Here is a 25,315-nt window from a genome sequence, read left to right on the forward strand (position 1 = left end):
CTGATTGTTTGGTTCCTACTACGAAGTATGGAGGTGGCTTTGTGATGATTTGTGATGGTGATAAAATTCCAATGAAATTTTGTTCAGTTTTCTTGTAAAGGACACTGTAGATGATTGTATGACTTGGAGCCAAGAATATGTCACCGATTTTTGGTTAATGGATTAATTAGCAAACACAGAGCCCTGCTGATGGTAGCATAATGGCAGTTCAGTATTCTTGAAACAGATACAGTAAATTGTTGCAATATATGCAGCTTCTCGCAGAGATTAGGACGACAATCCCACTCTGCAAGTGTACAGGGAGTGGCTCTGATGAGAACATTCCAGGTTATACTGAGAATGGCATTTCTCTGGTACCGGAGCCTCCAAATGAAATGGGACAAGAAACTGAAGTTTCTTTGTATCTGTATTTTGAAGGGCGTCACATGTGTCATGTGCCTTTTTTTTACACCTATTTGTACGAGTGTGTATGTACAAGTGTGTAACCATGTGAGAGAGAGAGAGAGAGAGAGAGAGAGAGAGAGAGAGAGAGAGAGAGAGAGAGACAACGAAAGAGAGTGCTCTTTTATCTACACAAGTATGCATAGATGTCAAAATATGTGCATGTATGTATAGATGTATGGAAGTTTTTATATATATACATGTGTGTGCTTTGTGGGGGGGGGGGGAGTGTGTGTCTGTGTGTGTGTGTGTCTGTGTCTGTATGTGTGTGTCTGTGTGTGTGTCTGTGTGTGTGTCTGTATGTGTGTCTGTGTGTCTGTGTGTGTATGTATGAATACGTAAACAAGTATTTTTTAATATATTTTGTGGGTGTACTTACACTTTCAAGAGTATAGAAATGTGTGCATGTGTATGAATGTATATACGTAAGTATGTATGTATGTTTAAAAGTGTGCATACACATTTAGACGTGAAATGAATGCATGTAAGTCTGTGTATGTGTGTAGAGGGAGTGTGAAGTGAAGGAAGGAAGGAAAAGATCTCACAACTAAGGAAACTGTGATATAAACAGACCACTAAGGATGTTGTAATTTGATATGAAATTGAGGAAAAGTGAAACAGTAACCAGGACAACAACAAAATGAGAAACAAACACATATCAAAAATATATAAAAGTAAAACTAGAAACTGGTTATTATTTTTATCTGAGTTTGATTTATCTCTGAATTTGTTTTAATGCTTTTGTGAGATTTTGTTCCTGGTTACAAGAGTCAATTGACAAATATTTAATTAGATTTAATGAGAGAAAAAAAATTATAAGCGGCATATATATATATATATATATATATATATATATATATATATATATATATATACATATATACACATATATATATATACACACACACATATATATATATACACACACACATATATATATATACACACACACATATATATATATACACACACACATATATATATATACACACACACATATATATATATACACACACACATATATATATATACACACACACATATATATATATATATATATATATATATATATATATATATATATATATATATATATACATATACATATATATATACATATATATATGTATATATATATACACATACATATATACATACATATATACATATATATATATATACATACACACACACACACACACACACACACATACATACATACATACATACATACATACATATATAAAATAAGGTAAAATAAGAAGAGATGTTAGTATTTACGTGTTGAAAAATATATTTATTTTTAGCTTATTAGGTGCAAAGATTTAAGGATACAATAGAATTGAGATGTTGTGATGTTCATGCCTATTGCAAAGGTGTTGAGTTGTCAGGAAGAGGAAATGAATTTGTGTCATATGAGAATTGAAACCGAATTGAGGTCTCTATATAACAGGAGCTTCCTTCTTTTTTGACACTACCACATTATATATAATATATATACTGTTTATGTAGTTATTATTGTTGTTATTGTTGCTGTAGTCATTGCTGATCAAAGGCATCTCAGTCTTAACCGCTCTGACTTTTTGTTTTTCATTTAAACCCTGCCTAGAACCACGTTAGTCAATATGTCCGTCTTTTAAGACATTAGTAATTTGAGAAGCTTTGCTTACTATTTCTAGTAAATAGAATGACTCAATAGAAACTACATTACTGTCTTTTCTTTATTTCGCACAATGGTTCATTATTGTCGAAAAGTGTAAAATTATATTTCGTGTATTTATTTTGACATGACATATCAACCCCAGATGACTGATCCACTCTAAATTCCATGTGATGATGCTGCCGATGATATCATCAGATTAAAAGATACACACACACACACACACACACACACACACACACACACACACACACACACACACACACACACATCAAGACTAGTTTGATGAGAATTCTAGAACAATCACCAATCTCCTGAATGATATGTAAAAAGGCTACATAGTAACTTTAGGCAATCTCTAATCATACATTTTAAAAAGGCAGAAACGAGTCCCTCATAATGAGACTTTAGTTGTCCTTGGACCTTGGTCGATTGAAAAATTCCAAAAAATCCAGATGCATACAAACATTCATGACAGGCACAATTTCAGTGATGCAATATAAGCCTCAGAAAATGTTCCGTGTAAACCAGTGTTCCCAAACTTTTCGCGCCAAATTGCAATATCGCCCTCCTATCAGCCAAAGAATGCTCCCTCGCCCACCTGTGTAAAAAAAAAAAAAACCCTGACACAACGCCCCCACCAACACAAAATCCCCTAGCCCCCTCGTATCATTTAACAAACACACTATATTGTAGACTCGTTGCCCTGTTAGTGCCGTTTGTATTAAAATATGCGGTTGTTTACAAATTTCTTATTGTAGGTTTAGTATTGCCGTTAGTGTCAATAAAATTCTAACGTTAACTCTATATTTTTTAGACAGATTAACTTCTGGAAGCTTGCGCTTTCTTTTACACTAATTTTCATTTTCCCCAAATGAACCATTGATCAGAACTACTGATGTAAAAATAATTAATGATTGTATTATAAAGGAAAAGAATACAACTTTTTAATGAGAACCATGTGTCTGGTGCGATGCAACTAGTGCAGATACATTCGGTTTCAAACTTGTCAACTTTAGACGCAAGCCTCCTCGTTGTGTCACATCCCGTCCAATTCTTTTATGGGAAAGTAAAGTTCCAACACAGTTAAAACCAGATTCAACCAGGTATGAGGTAAGGAAGGCAAGCAAAAGTAATTTCAGATGTTTCCACAGACTGGGATAAGAATTCAATATACTCTGATGGTACCACAAACCTTTTTTGCTATTACAGCAATATCGCATTGTGGCATCATTGTCATTTTGTAATTCTATCAATTCCTACTGAACGTCATCCTCGCAGTCGACTGCATCGACCTCAAACGGACTGCTATACCAATTTGGAATATTCAGCACAATAACATCTTGAAATCGCTCCACCGTGTTATCATGCAATGATTGTAAATTGCTGCGATATGTAGTTAGACTCTCATCAACTAATTCATCTTTCAAAGAATCAAGATGTGGAAATTGATGAAACTGACGTTTTGAAATGTTAGTCCAATACAACACCAAATTCAAAATGAAGGTAGTGATAAAAGGTTTACAATCAAGTGGGTATCGATATCGTATTATCTATCTTGGATAGAGCCATATCATCATTCAGAAATAGTTCAAAACGACGGTGCCACTGTATTTGATTGAGAAACCACATGACACCAATAATGAACACAAAACAGAGACTATCTCGACTTGTGGATACGGTATGAAATTACCTCTATCGCTCTTCAGGGGTAAGAGACAAACCGCTACAGACGACCGGCATCACGGGACTAGCTGCTGTCTTCGTTTGTACTTCAACAGCTCAACGGTGGTTTTCTAAAGATCACTGTGTCTAAAATTCCTGGAAGGTAGTGAAATAATCGAACGGAATTAACTACAGACACGAAATATGTCTACACACACACACACACACACACACACACACACACACACACACGCGAACATACAGAACATCATAAACAAGTACTTCAGAAAGGAAGGATGCTGTAACGAGAAGCCTTTTAAGACATAATTGAATGGAAGAGTTTTGCTTTTATATTTCAGTTCTAATTTTAATTTCTGTTTTTTTTCTTCTTTTTTTTTCTTTTTTTTGAATACTACCTTTTTCTTTCTCTAGTGTACTTCGTTAAGTCATTTATAGATTTAATTGTCAACCGCAAGTAGTTTTTATTTTTCAACAGAAATTTCATTGAGACCAAACAACTTTGGCTAATAAATAATAAAAATAATTACAATAATAATTATCTTTTCTACTACTGCAACTACAACTACTTCTACTACCACTACTACCGCTAATGATAATTATTATTGTTGTTGTTGTTGTTGTTGCGGTGGTGGTGATGATGGTGATGGTGATGATGATGGTGATGGTGGTAGTGGTGGTGGTGGTGGTGGTGGTGGTGGTGGTGGTAATGATGATGATGATGATGATGATGATGGTGATGATGATGATGATGACGGTGGTGGTGGTGGTGGTGGTGGTGGTGGTGATGATGATGAGGAGGAGGAGGATCGATTATGATGATTTCAAATTTTGGTACAAGGCCAGCAAATTCAGGGTAGCTAGTACTTATTTTATCAACCCCCACGAAAGGACGACAGGCAAAATCGACAATAAACAATATTATCTCTAGCTATGTTATGGGACATGAGGAAAGTAATGGTGATACCGGTGGTAATTCGAGAATTAGGAGCAGTTCCCAAAGGCTTTGAAAAAACATATGAAGAATACTGGAGCTGCTGTCAGGCTCGAGGTGATACAGCTCGCATTCTAAGTAGAGTATTGTCTCTTTGGGTTAAAGGAGAAGGCACTACCTGAAACCTTTGGTGATTTTTTATTGCCTGCTTTCAAGTAAAGAATAACTATCCGAGAGTCTTTCAGAATAATAATAATAATAATAATAATAATCGTCACCTGGTGGTGGGGGGGGGGGGGTCGCCGCATGGCCACACATTAATAATAATAATAATAATAATAATAATAATAGGACTGCTATGACTCCTCTGGAAGGAATGCGTAAATAAAGAAGAGTGCCATAATTAAATTTGATACCGAAATATCGTTCAGCAAATTTAATTATGGAACTCTTCTTCTTTATTTACATATACCTTCCAGAGGAGTCATAGCAGTCCTAATAGTATCTATAAAAAAATTTTAAAATGAAGTAGACTGACATATCAAATTTTGGACCCGTTGAAGGTACACGAGATACCGAGATATCGTTCAGCAAATTTAATTATGGCACTCTTCTTAATAATAATAATAATAATAATAATAATAATAATAATAATAATAATAATAATAATAATGATAATAATAATAATAATAATAATAATAATAATAATAATAATAATAATAATGATGATGATAATGAGATGTAGTAAATAGTGAGGGCGTCACCACCCTTTGGAACTTCCCAATACAAACAGACCAGACATTGTGATCAAGGACTACAACAGAAGAACTTGTCTGTTCATAGATATGTTTGTCTAACAAGATCAAAATGTCTCAAGAAAAGAATGCGAAAAGCTTTCTCACTATAAAGATATGCAAACTGGAATCACAAAAATGTGGAAACTCAGTATTACGATAATACCAGTAATGATTGGTGGGTTGGGAACAATAAAGAAAGGAGCCGAGAAGTATATTAAGCAACTTCCTGGTAACTCCAGTCTCCGTGAACTACAAAAGATAACCTTGATGAGTACAGCCCATATACCGCGGAAAGCACTCTCCATCTAAAATGGAATAAATGTGGTGATAATTTTAGCATGCATAGCAAAACGAAAGTGCCCTTGCTACTCTTGGCCTCCGGAGGATGGCCAGTATTAAGGCAGCTGAAATAAAATTATAATGAAAAGAAACCATAAATAATAATAATAACAATAATAATAACAATAATAATAATAATAATAATAATAATAATAATAATAATAATAATGCTTACCTACAAAGAACTACCAGGCCAACATATTGAAGAACGGCAGCTCCCCATTATGTCGTATATGCCAACAACAAAATGAGACCATCGATCATGTTGTCTCCATGTGCAGTCTGCTTGCGCCTACAGAGTATCTCAACAGGCATGATAGAGCTGCACAATATATTCACTGGGTAATATGCAAAAACCTGGACTTGCCCCATGATAAAAACTGGTGGGAACACAAACCACCCCCAGTACTTGAAAATGATCACATTGCACTCCTCTGGAACTTCACCATTCAAACTGACAGAAAGATAGACGCAAATAGGCCAGACATCATACTGAAAGACTTCAGACAAAAATCATGCCTCCTCATTGATATGACTGTCCCAATCGATATAAACGTATCTGTCAAGACCTACCAAAAACTGAGCAAATATAAAGATCTTGAAATAGAAATTAGCAAAATGTGGAATCTGAAGACGAAAACAATACCTATTGTCATAGGTGCTCTGGGAATGACAGCGAAACGGGCTGATTACTACCTAGCTCAGATACCAGGAAACCCCAAAATGGCTGAAGTTCAAAAGATAGTGCTCATGGGAACTGCCCATATCCTACGTAAAATACTGTCTATGTGATCTCAAATTTTAAAGCAAACATAATTTTCTTATGGTTTCTTAAACATTCACTTGAACAAAAATGTACAAATCCAAATATATGGTACCCTAGGCATAACACCTACATGAACTTCTAACTTGTTGTCTCTTGAGGTCTCTGGGTGAGACTTGGATCCAACTTGTACAAATGCAAAACAAAAGTCAAACATAAAATAGTAATAATAATAATAATAGGAAGCGCGTGATGCGATTGCGATAAATATTTTATTGGTTTGAACGATATTTCGACAGCTTGCCAGTCTTTGCCGAGTTCAAAATGAAAAGTGATACAAAGGAATTCAAAGTTATAGAAATTCAAATGCAAATATTTGAACGAGGGCTACCTGCGTTCCCACGTTGACAGAATGTCATCATTAGTCTTCACATTTCAAGTTTACAGCTGGCAAAAAGAAAGAAAATAGAAAAAAGAAACGGTAAAAGAAGAATATTTAATCATACAGTTTCGTGTAAATGTGATGAAATTCCATTGTCATTTGTTTGATTAAATATTTTTCTTTTTCCTTTTCTTATTTCTTTTCTTCTTTTTTTCTCTTTTTTCTTTCAACATGACATCGTTGACAACATGACATCGTTGACATGACATCGTTGACAACATGACATCATCAGTTGAAGATGTCATAATGTCAACGTGGGAATGCAGGTTGCTCTCGTTCAAATTTTTGGATTCGAATTTCTATGTATCACCTTTCATTTTGAATTCAACAAAGACAGGCAAGCTGACGAAATATCGTTCAAACCGATACAATATCTATTGCAATCGCATCGCGAGCTTCGTATTGTATATTTACCCTTGTGAGGAGTTATACTCTTTTACTCTTTTACTTGTTTCAGTCATTTGACTGCGGCCATGCTGGAGCACCGCCTTTAGTCGAGAAAATCGACCCCAGGACTTATTCTATCGGTCTCTTTTTGCCGAACCGCTAAGTTACGAGGACGTAAACACACCAGCATCGGTTGTCAAGTGATGGTGGGGGAACAAACACAGACACACAAACACACACACATATATATATGTATATATATATATATATATATACGATGGGCTTCTTTCAGTTTCCGTCTATCAAATCCACTCACAAGACAAGGCTTTGGTCGGCCCGAGGCTATAGTAGAAGACACTTGCCCAAGGTGCCACGCAGTGGGACTGAACCCGAAACCATGTGGCTGGTAAGCAAGCTACTTGCCACATAGCCACTCCTGCGAAAACATATAATAATGAGAAAAAGAAGAAAAAGAACAACAGCAAAAACAAAAACAAAAACAAAAACAAAAACAATAACAACAACAACAATAATAATAATAATAATAATAATAATAATAATAATAATGATAATAACTAGTTGTATTCTATCAGTCTCTTATGCCGACAGCTAAGTTACGGGGACGCAAACACACCAACATCGGTTGTCAAATAATAATGGTGGTGGGTACAAACACAGACACAAACAGACACACACACATACACACACACACACACAGACACACACACACACACATATATATATATATATATATATATATATATATATATATTAGATTCACTTCAACATTTAAATTTAATTTGTGTCAAAATATTTTCGTCGCTTTGAAACCGCGACCTGTTCGCTGACAAAATTTCATGCACCACGAAGTGAACAGGTCGCGGTTTCAATGCGACGAAAATATTTTGACACAAATTAAATTTAAATGTTGAAGTGAATCTAATGATTGTGTGTGTGTGTGTGTGTGTGTGTGTGTGTGTGTGTGTGTGTGTGTGTGTGTGTGTGTGTGTGTGTGTGTGTGTATGTATTTATGTGTATATATATATATATATATATATACATATATGTGTGTGTGTGAGTAAAAATAAATACAAAAAAGGGGTTTTGTATGATTGTGTATAGAGGAATATATTATTTTGTTTAAAAGAGTTCCAACTCTGTCTGTTTTTTATGTTTTATTTATATTCTTGTAAAATTGATGTGGGATACAGAATATGGAACATACAATATATAATATAAAAATGGATGGTACAATGAAATAAAGTATTGAATGTCTTATTGAATATATGGAATATGTCTTATTGAATATATGAAATATTGAGTGTTCAATATAAAGGATTAAATATATAAAGGCGAATACGTATTTTCTATACCTTGTGGTATTTCATCATGGCCGGTATGACAGACTTTAACAGACTATATATATATATATATATATATATATATATATATATATATATACCAAATTCATTCAACTAAAAGGCATGAATAACTATGAAAGAAGGCGAATAAGTACCGAGGGTGGAGGAAAGAACTCCCAGGAAAAAACGTAAACACCCTCTATTGATTACTAAATGTCTTTCCCTGTTCTTCATTGATAAAAGTAAAGAAGTTAGAAAATATCGATCGTATTTCAGTTCAATTGTCATTGTAAGTGATTGACGCTTTCCTTTCTCTGTCTCTATCGCTTCACTCCTTTTCTCTACGGTTAAGAGAGTGAAGGTGCGTGGCTCAGTGGTTAGGAGTATTCGGCCCACGATCGTAAAGTCATGAGTACGATTCCCTGCGGTGTGCTGTGTTCTTGAGCAAGGTACTCTACTCCACTCAGCTGGCAAAAATGAGTTGTAGCTGTAATTCAAAGGGACCAGCCTTGTCACATTCAGTGTGAGGCTGAATCTCCCAGAGAACTACCTTATGGTATGCATGTCTGTGGAATTTTACAAGTTAATTTTGCGAGCAGACTGTTCCGCTAATCAGATAAGCGGAATCTCGTCGTCGTAACCGATGGCGTGCCATTTTAAAAAAGAATGAAAGAAAGGGAAACGTTCCCAATCGTAAAGCAAAATATCATATGTTTAGTATAAGCAGTGAAAAATAAGTCGAAATAATTGCTATTCCGTCGTGTATTTGCTTTCGACTTACGCTCAGTTTAATAACAACAGCCTGCGCATCGGTGTTTATATGGTGGGCTTGGTCACCAGGTCTGTGAGACCCACAAATGCCGCTGTTAGGACCGGATTAACATCTAAAGTGACCCTAACGACTAAAAAAATTTTCCTGCCCCTATATAGGATCTTTTTTCGTTTTCTTCCAACCACTTGAAGGTTCATCTTGCTCCAGTCCACTCAGCTGACCAAAGTGAGTTGTATCTGTGATTGAAAGGGGCCAGCCTTGTTATATTCTGTGTGAGGATGAATCTCACTGAGGAAAAGTGGGGTCTAGAGAGAGACAAACCGCAGGGAGTGGTGGAGTTGAAGACTAGGAAAATCCTCTGAGATTTCCCAATCCATACAGAACAGGTGCTAGAGCATAACAAACCGGACCTAGTGCTGGTGGACAAGGTGCACCATATGTACTATATAGTTAATGTTGCGTGCCTCTTTGAGACACGAATAGTCAAAAAGGAAGGCAAAACAAATAGATATAAAATCCTCCTAAGTACGAAATAGCCCGGTTGCGAAAATGAAGAAGGTGAAGATGGTGTCAATTATTGTTGGGTCCTTGTGAGTATCAGAAGGCATCAAGAGGAATATAAAGGAAATCAGAATAGAGTGCCCAATAGTACTGTTACAAAAGGTTTGCCTCCTTGGTACGGCCAGAATAATCAGGAAAGTATTAGATAACTGAAAAGAATGGATAGCATGATACCGTAGGCGACAGGTAGCAAATCCATTACGCATGCAAGACTCCAGGAGTTATAACAAACCCTGAGATAAAAAAAATAAATAAATGATAATAAATTGATCATATTACAGCTGTAAAATCTGAGTACATTCATAGATATGATTTAGTTAACATCTATGTCCACTAGATAATATACTGACACTTCGACATTAAAATGGAGAAGCAGCTTAAATATTGTCCAAAAACGGTATGTAGCAGAAGACGCCTTAATAGCAGAAGACATTTCCGGTAAGCTTATCCACGCATGCGCAGGGACTAGTTCCGGAAGGAACACGGGAAGAGTCTCGTGCGCATGCGTGATCATTCGAGATCCAAGTTTCGCGCCGTTATTCATTCTCTTTCTCAGCCGGCCGGCCATGAGCTCAGACGTACAAGCAGCCTGTCTCCAACATTCCAACTCTGGAGACAGCTCTTTCCAACATTTCCAACTTTGGAGCTAGACAAATAACCACTCAACATCAATGACGGCGTCTCAGCAACCAAAGGGCGAAGTGCTGCCTATTTCCTCTGTAAATAAATATTGTTGTGTTGATGGTTCAGAATCTGCGTTCAGTTGTTTCTTCAGAATTTAATGTACGGAAGCGGGTATACACCTAATGGTGTATAACCACTTTCTTATAGGTACATTCCAACTACTTTGATAAAATTATCTAGAACATGCTTGGATCAAACAACAGATATAGTTATCAAGGACTGAACAAAGGTTTTATACGCTGATAGACATTTCGATCTCTTATGAAGAAAACATTGTCAGGTCGAGAGATTACCCAACTGCAAAGATCTTCAAAGTGAAATAAGCAAGATGTTGGGTATGAAAGTAAAAACTGATAAGTAGAGCATTAGATATATTAAAAATATGAGAAGAAACATGCAAAACATACATGGGCTCCCAACAGTATTATATACTGTTAAGATGGCCCTGGGTACCTTGCTTACAGTGTGGGCTGTGCCTAGTAGAGCTCTTTTGGGAGCAGTATACTGTTGGGAACCCTATTGCGTTTTACATGTTTCTATTCATTTTTTTTTTTTGTATCTAACTCTTCACTTATTAGTTTTTACTTTCATGCCCAACATCTTGCTTATTTTCAGTTTCAAGATCCTTGGACTAATTTGATTAGATTTTGGCTAAAGTTATTAGCCCCTGGGCTAACTTGTGGACTGAGCTCCATTGTATTTATTTATTGGCAGCAATCCACAACATGCAAAGGTCAGAATTGGACCTCTAGGACTATGAGTTCCCTCGACAACTTCCCAGTGTGCCCATGTCTTTAGACGGCACTAAAGACACTTTTATGTGTATATTAGGTCGGACACCAGTTTTTTTTATGTTGGTTGTTTGTTATCACAACAGGTCGTTGAAGTGTGAGATATACTATATCTTTATTTACAATGTTTTCATTCGTAAGTTATAACAAATATTATTGTTTATCTAATTGAAAACAATAATGATAATCTCGTTAGTTATAACTTAATTATAAGTATTTATCACTAAGCATAACTCTTAGTTTAGTTTAGGCTGCGTAAATGTTATGATGTATACATGACAAGACGCTGAATGTGCGTTCATTACGTGCATGTATGTTGAAGGTTTAGATTATATTTTCTTGACCGTTACACATAAAAAAAATACAGTTTCATTAATATACAGAAATAAATTCAACAAGTTGAAAGAAACGAGAAGTAAAAGGAATTAAGTTTCTACATTAATTTATTATATACATATTTTTACATTTATAGAAATTTAGAAACAAAGCATTTCATCGTAGAGAATTTACGACTTAAATTTATTATTAACTAGTTTCTCATTCTAACTAATAAGGTTTCACGACAATTCAATATTGTCGGATTTTAGTATTGAACATAGCATATATATTAGCCTATACTCAAAAGGGTGAGTGCCGCGGACTTGAGTAACGTCCAACGATCACTGGAGATTTTGCCGAAAATCAGGGTTTTTATAACTACTCATACACGAATCATAGAACCGTAACCCCGTGAAAGATTTCTTCAACGAATTTCATAATTCGTATATGGGCAGTAATTTTTAACAAATGAGAAATCAATAATTTCTCATGTTCGGGCAAACGAACATACGTTCTCTCTCCGCCTCTTATGAGATTGCTACAACACCTTCAATTCTAGAGCACGTCTCAAAGAATACAGTCTCTGCACATAACACTTATCCTATTCAAAAATTATCTCATAAAAAAAACAATTACCACAACACATTTTCGACGCAATCAGCACCTAATAAGATAGCACATTGCATTCTATAACATAGTAGACACTCGATACTAAAAACACCTAAAATCACATTCTACACAGTTGTTGTAATACAACCCACACATCACGTACTTGACATAACACTAACTCTAAAATACATAACACCAATTATGCCACGCATAAAATACACAAACGCCAATCAACTAAGTAATGCAACTCATATTGCTCATACATTGCACAGTCGACGTATCGCAAATATAACAATACCAAACTGAAGCACTGCAAGAAAACGTGCCTCCCAAACGGTGACCTCACCTCCTCGCCGTCCAGGAATCTCTGTATATTCTGGATCATCAGTACATACCTGCTCATCATGAACCACAACATACCAGGTTCCCCGCGCAGATGTTGTTAGCAGCAGAGATACCTTCTAAGCGGTGAAATAGGTAGAATATCTCTTTCAACAAGAAATATAAGAGCAGGTGCACCAATCTGGTTAAAACGAAAATTGGTTTAAGAAACGATGGCCAGGCAGAAATAAATAATGGAAGAGATGTATGTGTTTGTCTCTTTTGTCCGACATTTCAGAGTTAGATTCCTTTCAGCACATTTCTAAATGAAACTTCACATGAACTTGTTCCAATTCTTGTCCATCTCAAGATCTAGTCCGAACCCGATCCCAAGCGTCTTAAAAGACGTACTTAACAATGTAGCCATTCATATACAAAATAACAAGATGACCACGACTGGAACTCTTATCATTTCAGGTTTGATCTGGGAGTAAACATCAACAATAACGAGATCTTCGTTGGTGACCCAGTGACCTGTTGACTAATTAAAGGTTATGCAATTATATGTTTTCATAGTCAACAGATGTTGAGAGATGAAGTATTACCTGGCTCTTCTAAAAAGAAACTCGTCTTGTGGGATATAGTTCCTATATTTTCTGATAATCTATCTAGGACTGCATTCTCCAATGAATTCTTCATTTTTAAGGTGTTTAGGTGAGGTTCAGAGTTCGCATTCATCTAGCGTGTCAAGAGTAAGTCTGCGCAGTAAAGCTTATCCCCAGTTGTTTCCAGGCATTTGTCTAAATCTACGAATTACAAATAAATAAAGAATAAGGGAACTAACTCAACAGATACTCAAACGTGTACCAAACTCAACGATCATTCTTTGACGCTCATACAATTGACTCTGTAAGACAACGGTGCCGTACACTTGTGTGCTGCACTCACATCTAGAGCGATACACTCATCACGCAACGAATATTCTAGGAGATAGTATGTCTTCAGGAATGTTTTCATTCATCGACAACAAACTCAAGGTCTGTCTCACTGTTGAGTTGTATACCCCTCCTGTTACTTCTACCACTATATTACAATGATACCTGCTCCTCCATGCTTGCTAGGGTTTCATATTCCCACCATCTAAGCTCACTTAATACAAATATTCCCTCTTTGTTCTCTTCGCTGTTGTGTTACAAGCCTAATCTTAATATAACATGATTACTAATCTTTTCTTTTCACTGTTTCACCTTAGGGAACTCAACACATTCTGTTTCTGTGTTTGTTTTCTTCCAACTGCAAGAGTTTGAGCTGAACATCAACTCTTAAGCTCACATATTTATCATTGTCCTTCATTCCATCACGTCTTGGAAAGTTTGCAGAAGTTTGGGCATTACTATTCTTCGACATAAGCACACACAGACTATATCTTCCTACATACGTAGACACAATTATGTAAGTACATACACATAGTGACACATTAAATTAATATTCTCACTGACACAGATGAACATATAACCTATACCTTTATATGCACACGATGTCCTCTCACGGCTCGACGCAGTCCACTGGACTTTATCTTACAAAATGAAAATAAATTCTCTCGTTATGCCAGTTTATCGCAGGTAATTTCTTTTTTTTTTTCTTTGCAGCACTACAAGCCAACGAATCACACGTCACTTTCCCAATTCTGTTGCTTCTTATAGTTGTGTATTACACGATGCAAGACACCTATTTACAGATGAGGGATCTGAGCCATTTAAAAGTGAGTGTCCTGGCCACAGAGTCAGTGAAGTGTTACTGATAAGATACGAACTGTCGACCTGTTGGCTACTTATCCTGTTGACTTGGGCATCCGTGTCCTTTTACACACATACATACATACAACTTAAAATAAATAAAATATGAAAACAAAAGTCAACAACGTTGCTTCTTTCCGCACTTTACTAAAACTGTCCACAGGCCACTTGAAAAACAGCTTCCTGCTCAAACTCTCATCCAATTGACCCAACCGACCGACCACTAGAAGCTATTTATACATAACAACCATTAACCACCCACAATTACAGTGTCACTTGTCGCCCCGATCCCCACACAGATCTGCCAATGTAGAAGAGAGTTCAGTAAAGTTTCTAGAACATCGTTATTGAATCACTGTCTAGAAAGACCATCAACCAAATTTTACATTATACAGGCATCAGCGGAGGATACAAAATATTTCCTTTGCAAAAGAAAAGTATAGATACATATACGAAGAAGACAAAAATAACACGAATTAATTCTTTCAAGAGACCAAGGATGATCCAGAAAATTTGTGGAGTGATATATATAATCTCAGTATTTACTTCGATTTATGCAGGTAAGACCATTTTACTTTTAATGTCATCAGCGTACTTCAGATTATCTTACGCCATGTGTCTTTTTCTTATTCAGAATGGTAGAGTATAAAATGAGTGAGATATTGGCTATTATTTTTAGCAGGTTGAGCAACCACGTAAAGTTCACGAGCGAAATTTCACCCATACTCAAACACTAAACTTCTTGCTGTTGCAGTCTCTAAAATATCATGCCCCAAAAAATGTTTTAAGCCTTAAAACTAAAACAGCAATTATGTACAAATTTAAAGATTTACTTTTCTCGGTATAGATGTTTCGCCAGAGGTTGTAATGTATTTGTGACTCGGTCGTGATATTAAACATTTTCACCACCCTGACAAAGAGGTTGTCATGTTGCTTTTTCATCTTCATTGATGAATGACATATGGGGAAACGTCGGAGCTACGAAAATTTCTCTATTCGAGACAATGAGCCCCTAGATCGTTAGTAGTTTTCAGTATTTTTACTTTCAAGCTGGCAGAATTGTAAGCACGCCGGACAAAATGTTTAGCAGTATTTCCTCTTTTTTTACGTTCTGTGCTCAAATTCCGCCGAGGTTGACTTTGCATTTCATCCTTTCGAGTCGATAAAATAAGTACCAGTTGAGTACTGAGGTCGATGTAATCGGCTTACCCCTCCCCCGAAATTGCTGGCCTTATGCCAAAGTTTGAACAGTATTTTTACCTTCATTGCAAGTCAAACCAAAAAACTACTGGTCCATTTCATAAGGAAAGTTTGGTGTTTTTTAAGGTTTTAAAGTTTAGAAAATTAGAATAAAATATGTAAAAAAAAAAAAAAAATATTGATTAAATGGTTTCAAATTTTGGCACAAGGTCAGCAATTTCGGTGGAGGAGCAGAGTCGATTAGATCGATCCCAGTGTTCAATTGTTACCCATTTTATTGATTTCCGAAAGAATGAAAGGCTGAGTCGACCTCAGTAGTATTTGAACTCAGAACGCAAAAATGGGCGAAATGCCGCTAAGCATTTTGCCTAGCATGCTAACGAATCTGCCAGCCCACTGCCTAACCTTGTTTAATTAATTATTATTAGTATATAAGGTGGCGAGCATGCAGAATCGTTAGTGTGTCCAGTTTTTCACGTTCTGAGTTCAAATCTCGCAGAGTTCGGTTTTTTGTTTTTTGTTTTTTTGGCTTTTCATCATTTCGTGCTCAGTAAAATAGAGTGCCAGTCAAGTACTGGAGTCAATGTAATCAACTAGTCCCCTCTCACTGAAATGGCCTTGTGCCAGAATTTGAAACAATAAAATTATACTTGTTTGTAAGGTAACAATCTGGCGAAATCGTTACAATGTTGTCAAGTACTAGTTTTTATGGCATCAACAACCTCCCTTACCTCAAAATTGCTGACCTTGTGCTAAACTTATAAGCTATCATACTTTTGTGCAACCTGGTAGTATCATTAAAGCATTGGACAAAATACTTACTGCTTTTTTTTGTTGTTCCGACTCTTCACATTCTATATTTCAAACCCCACCGAGATCACCGTTACCTTTAATCTTTTGAGATCGATACAACAAATCACTAACAGAGTAGTGGAGTCAATATTATCGACTATTCCCTTACCCTACTATCAAAATTGATGGCCTTATGACTAAATCAGAAACCATCAACTATACTTGTGCATAACAAAATATAAAGGTGCGTGGTCTAGTGGTCAAGGGTGTTGAGCTCGGGATCGTAAAGATGTAGCTTCAATTCCAGGCCTGGGTTGTTTGTTGTGTTGTTGTGTTGTTGAGATAAAGCACTTTATTTCCCGTTGTTCCAGTTCACTCAGTTGAATATGTGCTACAGCTGAGGATTAACTATGCGACGGACATGTATCAGGTTACAGAAGGGAGTTCTGTATTCTTGGTCGTAGAAACTGGGATTAGGATCGGTTCCGGCCTTCTAAGCCTATAGACTTTTGACAGACTCGATAACAAAATTGTAACAAGTTTTTTTCAAGGTTACCTAGCATTAATATGTGGAGGCGCAATGACCCAGTGGTTAGGGCAGCGGACTCACGATCGTAGGCTCGCAGTTTCGATTCCCAGACCGGGCATTGTGAGTGTTTATTGAGTGAAAACACCTAAAGCGCCACGAGGCTCCGGCAGGGGATGGTGACGAACCCCGCTGTACTCTTTCACCACAACTTTCTCTCTCTTACTTCCTATTTCTGTTGTGCCTGTAATTCAAAGTGTCAGCCTTGTCACACTGTGTCACGCTGAATCTCCCCGAGAACTACGTTAAGGGTATACGTGTCTGTGGAGTGCTCAGCCACTTGCACGTTAATTTCACGAGAAGGCTGTTCCGTTGATCGGATCAACTGGAACCCTCGACGTCGTAAGCGAGGGAGTGCCAACAACAAGCATTAATATGGATTTTCTAAACTTTTAAGTGGTTTTAAATGTCCTCGGTGCACTGTTTGAAAACCATTTCTCTAGATCTCTCGGCTGACTATAAATGGATGATAAATCTCCATGTTACGCCATACAGTTTAAAAATAGGAAGACATGTTAGATAATGCACTTCAAATTCTAATACTGAAATAATACGGAATAGTCACTACTGAAACACCTTTGATCATAGATCTGTTCAAGTAAGGTTGATCTAAGGCTAAACAATATTTCGCGGTGCGCAACAGAACCTTCATGAAATTAAAATAGTGATGATGTATTATATTCAATATATATACACCGTTGATAAGTAAGATGCTACGGTTTTCGTCCAAGATAAAATCTCTTATGGAGGTGCTGTGATAAAAGTATAATATATCGAAGGGAGACGAAAATCACCCCAGCATTTCGGCCTTCTTGAGTCTTCACGTCTATAAGAGATTTATTTCGGATGAAAGCTGCAGCCTCTTGCCTATCAACGGTGTGCATATATTAAGTATGATACGTAGATCGCTATTTTCAGTTAATGCTGCTTCAGTTGCATATACCGGATTTATTATTCAGCTCAGCGGCTAATCGCAATATCAGTGAATGTATTATTCCCTATTTTTTTTTATATCGGAGTCGACAAACTTCGTTTAAGCATGTGACCGTAAGTACACACCATTGACAAGGCCCCTCGAGGCCGAAATGTTTCTGATGTTCTCGCTCGCCACTACCGGGACGATTTTACGCCTTCCCCCGATACATATTGTGTTTTCAACACAGTATGTTTGTAAGATACTTTATCTTGGATGAAAACTGCCTCTTGCCTGTCCATAGTATATATACATTAAGTATGATACATAGATGGTGATATAAATATTCACAGTATTCAAATTTATCTTTTCTATGTCTTAAGTTCAAATCCAACATGAGTCAAATTTTCCTTTCGTTCTACTGTGTTGGGCCAATAAAATATCATGTTTATGCAGTTTGCTAAATGAAAATTGGTGCCAATATGAGTAAGCAATACTTTGAGATATCGGTTGAATGAAAGAATCGCTTGAGTGTCGGACAAAATTCTTTGCTATATTTAATTACGGCCTTTTACATTTTGATTTCAAATCCTGGCGGGGTAACTTTTCCGGTCACCCTCCCAGGGTCAATAATACAAATATCAGACAATAACTACAATTGACATAGTCAACTATTCCCACCGCTAAAATGTGAACTTGTATGCCAACGTGAGAAATCAGTGTTCTATTCACTTGAATGAGGACGGCTGAAGTGGCAAAGCGACAGATTAACAAACTGCAGTATCCGTAGTTATTTCTGAGTTCAAATTCTGACTAATCTCACTTCGCCTTTTCATCTTTGTGGAGCTTGATAACACAAATACCAGCTCGGTTTTATGAGGGTACACGGTAGCTGTTACATTGTAAGAGGACACAAGGCCGCTGCATTCTTTGTTTTAAAAAATGTTGCTTGTTGAATATTAGACGCCTCGGAGACGACGAAAATCCGTCACTACAAAAGTTTCTTCGTACGCTCCATAGGAATAGGATTGAACCATCATCGAACAGTTTTTTTTAATATCTGGTACGAAGCATGTACTGCATGCCATGTGCTTTCACAGGCTCCAATGCAACCGATGCACGACTCTTGATTGGAAACAGTGACCGGAGAGTTTGAGTAAAACAGTACGTCTACCAAACGGTGACGTAGGCATCCCAAAGCGAGTTCGATGTCAACATAAACAACACGTTGAGTCAAGGAGTAAAAGCTCGTTCAATTTCCATTTTCAGTACAAATACAGACTGCGTGATCCATCGGTACTTTCCGAAAAGCAGCGAGTTATGCAACCGTCGAGAAGTTACAGAAAGTTTATCACACAGTCATAACAAGTTCGTGATGACGAAGACTTCGCAGCAAGGGATCGACGGTATTTGGTCATGGATGAATGTAGGGAATAAAATTAATTGTATAAAGTTGAGAATTGTCAAGCGTTTGGTTTGTACACGGACAACATCAAGTAAGGGATGAATGTGAGATCCAAAAATAGTTGTAAACATTGAAATCATTGAGGAAGATGACTTCGGAGAGCGATTGGAGTGGGATAGATATCCTCGATAAAGAAAGATATATCGGTCGAAGAGTTGCCGATGATTGCAGGATTTCGCAAAATGGTTTTCTAATCTTGACAAAAATCTTTCCAACCGTAACCATCCTGCTTTTTTTTTCTTTTGACATAACACATCTAGGATTAATGCATGCGTTTCCCTATGATAAAGTCTCTTTTTAATCACTTTCTTTTTAATTTTATTTTATTAAAAAACGGTTTTTGCCATTATTTTCGAAATAATAATTTATTGCATAAGTTTTTGCTTGTTTTTTTTTTATCATTAAAAAATATGGTGAAATCATTTTTGTTTAATATCTCATAAGAGTGAGATGGGTTTCCCGTATAATACAAGTATGAGCTCTGCGATTATTGGAAAATTGTATTTAGAATTCTGAGACAAAATAAGTTTTCTTTAGTGCTAATATTTGGGAGATTACCTGCTATTTTATTGACTAGTCGTAAATGAAGTAAAGCTTCATCCTCAATGTTTTGACACCAACTACCGATCTTAAGGTGAATAGAAGTGACTAGAGAGATCCGTGTGATAGCAAATTAGCTGTGTTGAATGCAATTGTTAAAGAGCTGAACAGTAGCGTTATTGAAGTAAGTTACCTGGACCGTTGAAGTGGAACTAAAAAAAGGAAGAAATTTCCTGTGAAAATGGAAGACGAACAGAATCTAAAATAAATTTGTCTGGTAAGTTTTCTAGGGTGAATGAAGAAGAAGAAAAAAGTTGATTGCTGTATTGAGTGTAACGATTTATATGACTGATCAGAGATTCATATCGTTTTATGAGATGCATTTTGATGAGTTCATCTCCGAAAACAATTCTCAGATGATTTTCTAACTATATGTTTATAAAACCTGAGAAAACTGATAGCTGCTACCTACACTGTAGGCATGATTCACGGTTGTAAACACAAAGCAAAAGGAAATTATTGAGTGCTTCTTTGTTGTTGTTGTTTACACCCAATACAGCCCTTAGCCCAGATTGAGTGGACATACGGAAAAAGACATTTCCACCATAAACATCTTATCTTCTCAGACACTGTGTAACCCTAGATCACATCATTCAATGCGGATTATTTTTCAGCAAGGAACTGAGGGAAATTTGGCTGCTATTTCTTGTAACTTGAGCCAACACGTAAAGGTTCCCTCTTGAGTGTTTCGTTAGCTTAGAGTGTTAGCTTACAGGGTTCGACATCTTGCTTGTATTTTTATAGCTGTCTTGTAGAGTGTTTTCTGTTGACATGTCGTGAAGCCAACTCTTTAGTAGTGTCTCTCCAAGTTCGTTTTAACTTCTGTTTTATAAGCCTTCGCACACATAGCCTTCAATCAGGATTCTCACTCAGCATAGCCAAGCTGCGGACACATCTGAAGTGAAACACGAAATGCTTCCACAGAGATCAGCATTGCAGCTAAATGTTTTTAACATATTTTGAGAGAAGACGCGAGTCCTCTTTAACGTAGTGCGTTTACCAAGTAAGCAAGAAATTCATTTAGACAATGAATTCATTGTTATTTTTCAATCTCAAATTGCTGTTTACAAATGTACAACACTCTCGTTTATTGCAGAAACAGATCGTTGCTCCCGTCCGCCAAATATACCAAATGCGAATGTTAGCAACGTGACTGAAAACAAAGTTACGGTATCTTGTAAGGAAGAATTTTTTGGAACCACCGCCAACGAAGAGCTTCTGTGTGAAAATGGAACTTGGGCAGAATCTAAAATAAATTGCACAAATAAGCCACAGGATGACGGTTCAGATCCGCTGGACACGAACCTGGGTAAGCTTCATTTATGTCAATTATGCTTTAGAGAAAGACATCACTATAACATAATTTTCTGCAACTCTTTATACGTTAACTCTTGTATAGAAATAAGCAAATAATCTTAGTAAATCATTTAACAATACAAATTTGGAGATCAGTAATAATTTATTCAAAACTAACAGTTATTAGTTTCTCATAACTTCGCTTATCTAGCGTTGCTCGGATAAGCGAAATTATTCAAAGCTAAAAGACAATTGCGAATAACTAATCTATACTATAAATTGCAGTGTTCTTGATTGCTTGATTGATTGATTGAGTGTCGGCAGATTCACTCGAGAACGGTGCAGTGGAATCGCGTGAGATTCAGCACAGAGCGGCAGCATTATCTCTTTATTACCCACTAGGGGTCAAACAAAGAAGGGACAATACAACTGATTGGTGTCAGATAAAACTATGGAGTTACGTATAATGCGAAACAATTAAAAGTTTGGTGATTAAAAATATAATGAAATCGGAGAAATCGAATGTTACAATATACAAAGCACAAAACAACATAGACAGATGAAGTGGGGGACTGGGTTACGCTCCGACCCCACGAACCCCATCCCACCACTGACACTTTTGAAGACACCTATGGCGTATTCAATTAGACTCTTTCACTCGCAACACTCGAGCGACATATTTCCATCTTGCATCCAAACTTCCTGACCCGACGCCATTTAGGAAGCGCCCCTGCTTCCAACTCGACGACAGGCCGCGTACATTTAAACATCCAATATGAACAGCCATAAGTGTCTTACCTTAGTCGGTGTCTGGCAGGGGGGAAACCCCCGCCTCTTCCACTCTATCTGAGGCCTGTGGAGTCGGAGGAATAAAGTTCTCCACCATAATTGGCACGTAGTCCAATCTTGGGACCCCGATATCTCTTCTATAGTTATTGCTGAGTATATTAAAAATTCTCATAGTTGTTTTATAGACGGCTTTGCCCTTTTTTTCTTCTATTTTTTTCATTTGTCCTTTATCTATCGTTGCCAGGTGGTTCATCAGCTCTCTGTTTGAGGTTCGAACCACCATGTGAACACCACATTTTTTATTTTTTTTCCTTATCTTTCGTTGGGGAGGGTTGTTTTAACTTTCTTTTGTTGGACACAGTAGTCCAACCCTCTCCAACCTTTTCCGCTGGCACAGGTGTTTGATCCTTTTTCGTTTCCTGTTCTTCTTCTACTACTTCTGGATCCTTCCTTTTTTTTCTTGTTTCCTTCCTTTTTTCTTCTGTTTCCTTCCTTTTTTCTTCTTGGCTAGTTTTTCCTTCCTCTGTCTTCTGATTACAGTTCGCCCTGAGGTGGCCCTTCTTGACACACTGGAAGCAACGAGGTTTGAGGCCTTCCACCGACACGACTAATCGTGTGCCGCCAACCTCAAAACTTTCAATTATTTCCTCCAGTGTGGCCTGTTCCGCTTGAATTGTCATTTTTAGGGCCTGGCCGTATCGCAGTCTTGGTTCAATCACAGTTGCGTCCAATATTGTAATTCTGTCTTCCAGGCCCATTGTTGTTGCGGCGACTAGCCACTCTGGGTCCACCTCAGGGGGAATGTTCTGTATTGTTATTTGTGATGTTCTCCTACCCATGTACAGTGGTAGGAGAACCACATTTTCCGTTCCCAGGGACTCTACAGAATAGAGTCGGGCAGCTTCCTCTGACTCCATTCTCACCTCTACCGTAGCATAACGCTTGCCTCTGGTGATATAAGTAATTTTTTCCAGTATCTGTTTCAGGTACTTTTCGATCTCGGCCTCCGAGACGTACTCTATTTTCTTTTCTTTTTCGCTGTACATCTTGAATATTAGCGTTTCCTTCTCTATTCTTTCCATAAAACTTTGGGGATGGGGTTGCGATAACGCCGTGCCCCTCCCTTTTCATCATGTGTTTATGTTTCTCAACATTACTGATGTTGACCTTTTTTTTTCTTGTCGCCAGCGACCGCTGCAAAATCCGATTTTTTCCTTGATTTTTCCTTTTCATTTTCGTTTACTTCTTTCAGGCTTTCTGCCTCAATATTCCCTTTTGCCAATGCTGGCCAATTTTTTGCAATCACCTGCTGTCTATCCCTGTCACATACTTCTTCGTTTTCCTGTCCAAAAACGAAATTTCTTGTTTCAGCCATCGTGTAGGTCTCCCTACACGGGGAAACCGTTGCCGGTTTCACCAACTGTAACAAAAAATTTTTCCTTTTTTTTTCACAAGTTAACAATTAAAGTTAACAACACAATAACACAGTCAAAATCAACAAAAATATTCCACTTGTAGGATAACAATCCACACTATTCAAAAGACGTCAAAGAAATTCAGCCCAGAGCGGCAGCATGGTCCGCTCATGTTCAGGAGATTTTTATTGCCCTCCAACTCCCATGGTTACCGAGATAATCGATTATTACTTTTTAAGATAGGAATATCCCATTCAAAGTGGGGAGGGGCGATTTTGTTGCCTTTCCCATACGCGAAATTTTAATAAAAACCAGCACAATAAAGATTATTTTTTTCCAAGTAATGTGGCTGGGTTTGTTTTTCGAAAATTTTAATCAGAGGCACAGAAAAAAAATAATTTTAATTTTTTGTGCATTAAAAAAAAAGAGCTATAGCTTACGCTCTTTCTAATTACTATGTTTTTTTTAACTTCAGTTACAAATGTCTTCAAACGTCGACATTCAAACAGCTTTTCCATATTGAGACAAACGGACTCTGCACAATTGTATCCATCCGGGAACGCGTTTTCAATAATTGAAATTCACAATTCTAATCAGTGTACATGAACGCCCAATCTATGATTGATCTTGAATAGTTTCGATTAACATTCTTGTGTCGCCAATACAACAACCGCACTACCATATATTTTTCTTTTAGGGCGAGGTTATACCACAAATAAGGTTCCGTGACTACATGGGGCTATGGGTACACACGTGAAGTTAGATTTACAATATCGACCCGCAAAATCCTTAGCATCGTATTGTTTTGGGGTTGTTCTTACTTTATTTTTGTTTTTGGAATTTTTGTTTTTTTTTATTTTTAGTTCTTTTTATTATTCAAAATATACATAGGAAATAGCCTTTAACCAAATCCACCACACTGCCCGAGTGAAACCGGGAAAAACAGCTAGTATCTCATAAGAGTGACATGGGTTTCCCGTATAATACAAGTATGAGCTCTGTGATTATTGGAAAATTGTATTTAGAATTCTGAGACAAAATAAGTTTTCTTTAGTGCTAATATTTGGGAGATTACCTGCTATTTTATTGACTAGTCGTAAATGAAGTAAAGCAAAAGGAAATTATTGAGTGCTTCTTTGTTGTTGTTGTTTACACCCAATACAGCCCTTAGCCCAGATTGAGTGGACATACGGAAAAAGACATTTCCACCATAAACATCTTATCTTCTCAGACACTGTGTAACCCTAGATCACATCATTCAATGCGGATTATTTTTCAGCAAGGAACTGAGGGAAATTTGGCTGCTATTTCTTGTAACTTGAGCCAACACGTAAAGGTTCCCTCTTGAGTGTTTCGTTAGCTTAGAGTGTTAGCTTACAGGGTTCGACATCTTGCTTGTATTTTTATAGCTGTCTTGTAGAGTGTTTTCTGTTGACATGTCGTGAAGCCAACTCTTTAGTAGTGTCTCTCCAAGTTCGTTTTAACTTCTGTTTTATAAGCCTTCGCACACATAGCCTTCAATCAGGATTCTCACTCAGCATAGCCAAGCTGCGGACACATCTGAAGTGAAACACGAAATGCTTCCACAGAGATCAGCATT

At 37.0% G+C, this 25,315-nt stretch overlaps 1 protein-coding gene across 1 annotated transcript in view; it reads left to right on the plus strand.

Moving 5' to 3' along the window:
• The first annotated feature begins 14,814 nt into the window (after positions 1-14,814).
• LOC106883020 (complement factor H) overlaps positions 14,815-25,315 on the plus strand; it is a 49,945-nt gene continuing 39,444 nt past the window's right edge. The window contains exons 1-2 of the mRNA XM_089348639.1: positions 14,815-15,219; positions 21,312-21,524. Coding sequence (XP_089204765.1) covers positions 15,159-15,219; positions 21,312-21,524 — 274 coding nt within the window. The 5' untranslated portion in view covers positions 14,815-15,158. The remainder of the gene's footprint in view (positions 15,220-21,311; positions 21,525-25,315) is intronic.

Source organism: Octopus bimaculoides, chromosome 3, assembly GCF_046866305.1.
Source record: "Octopus bimaculoides isolate indiv1 chromosome 3, ASM4686630v1, whole genome shotgun sequence".
Classification (NCBI taxonomy): Eukaryota; Metazoa; Mollusca; class Cephalopoda; order Octopoda; family Octopodidae; genus Octopus; species Octopus bimaculoides.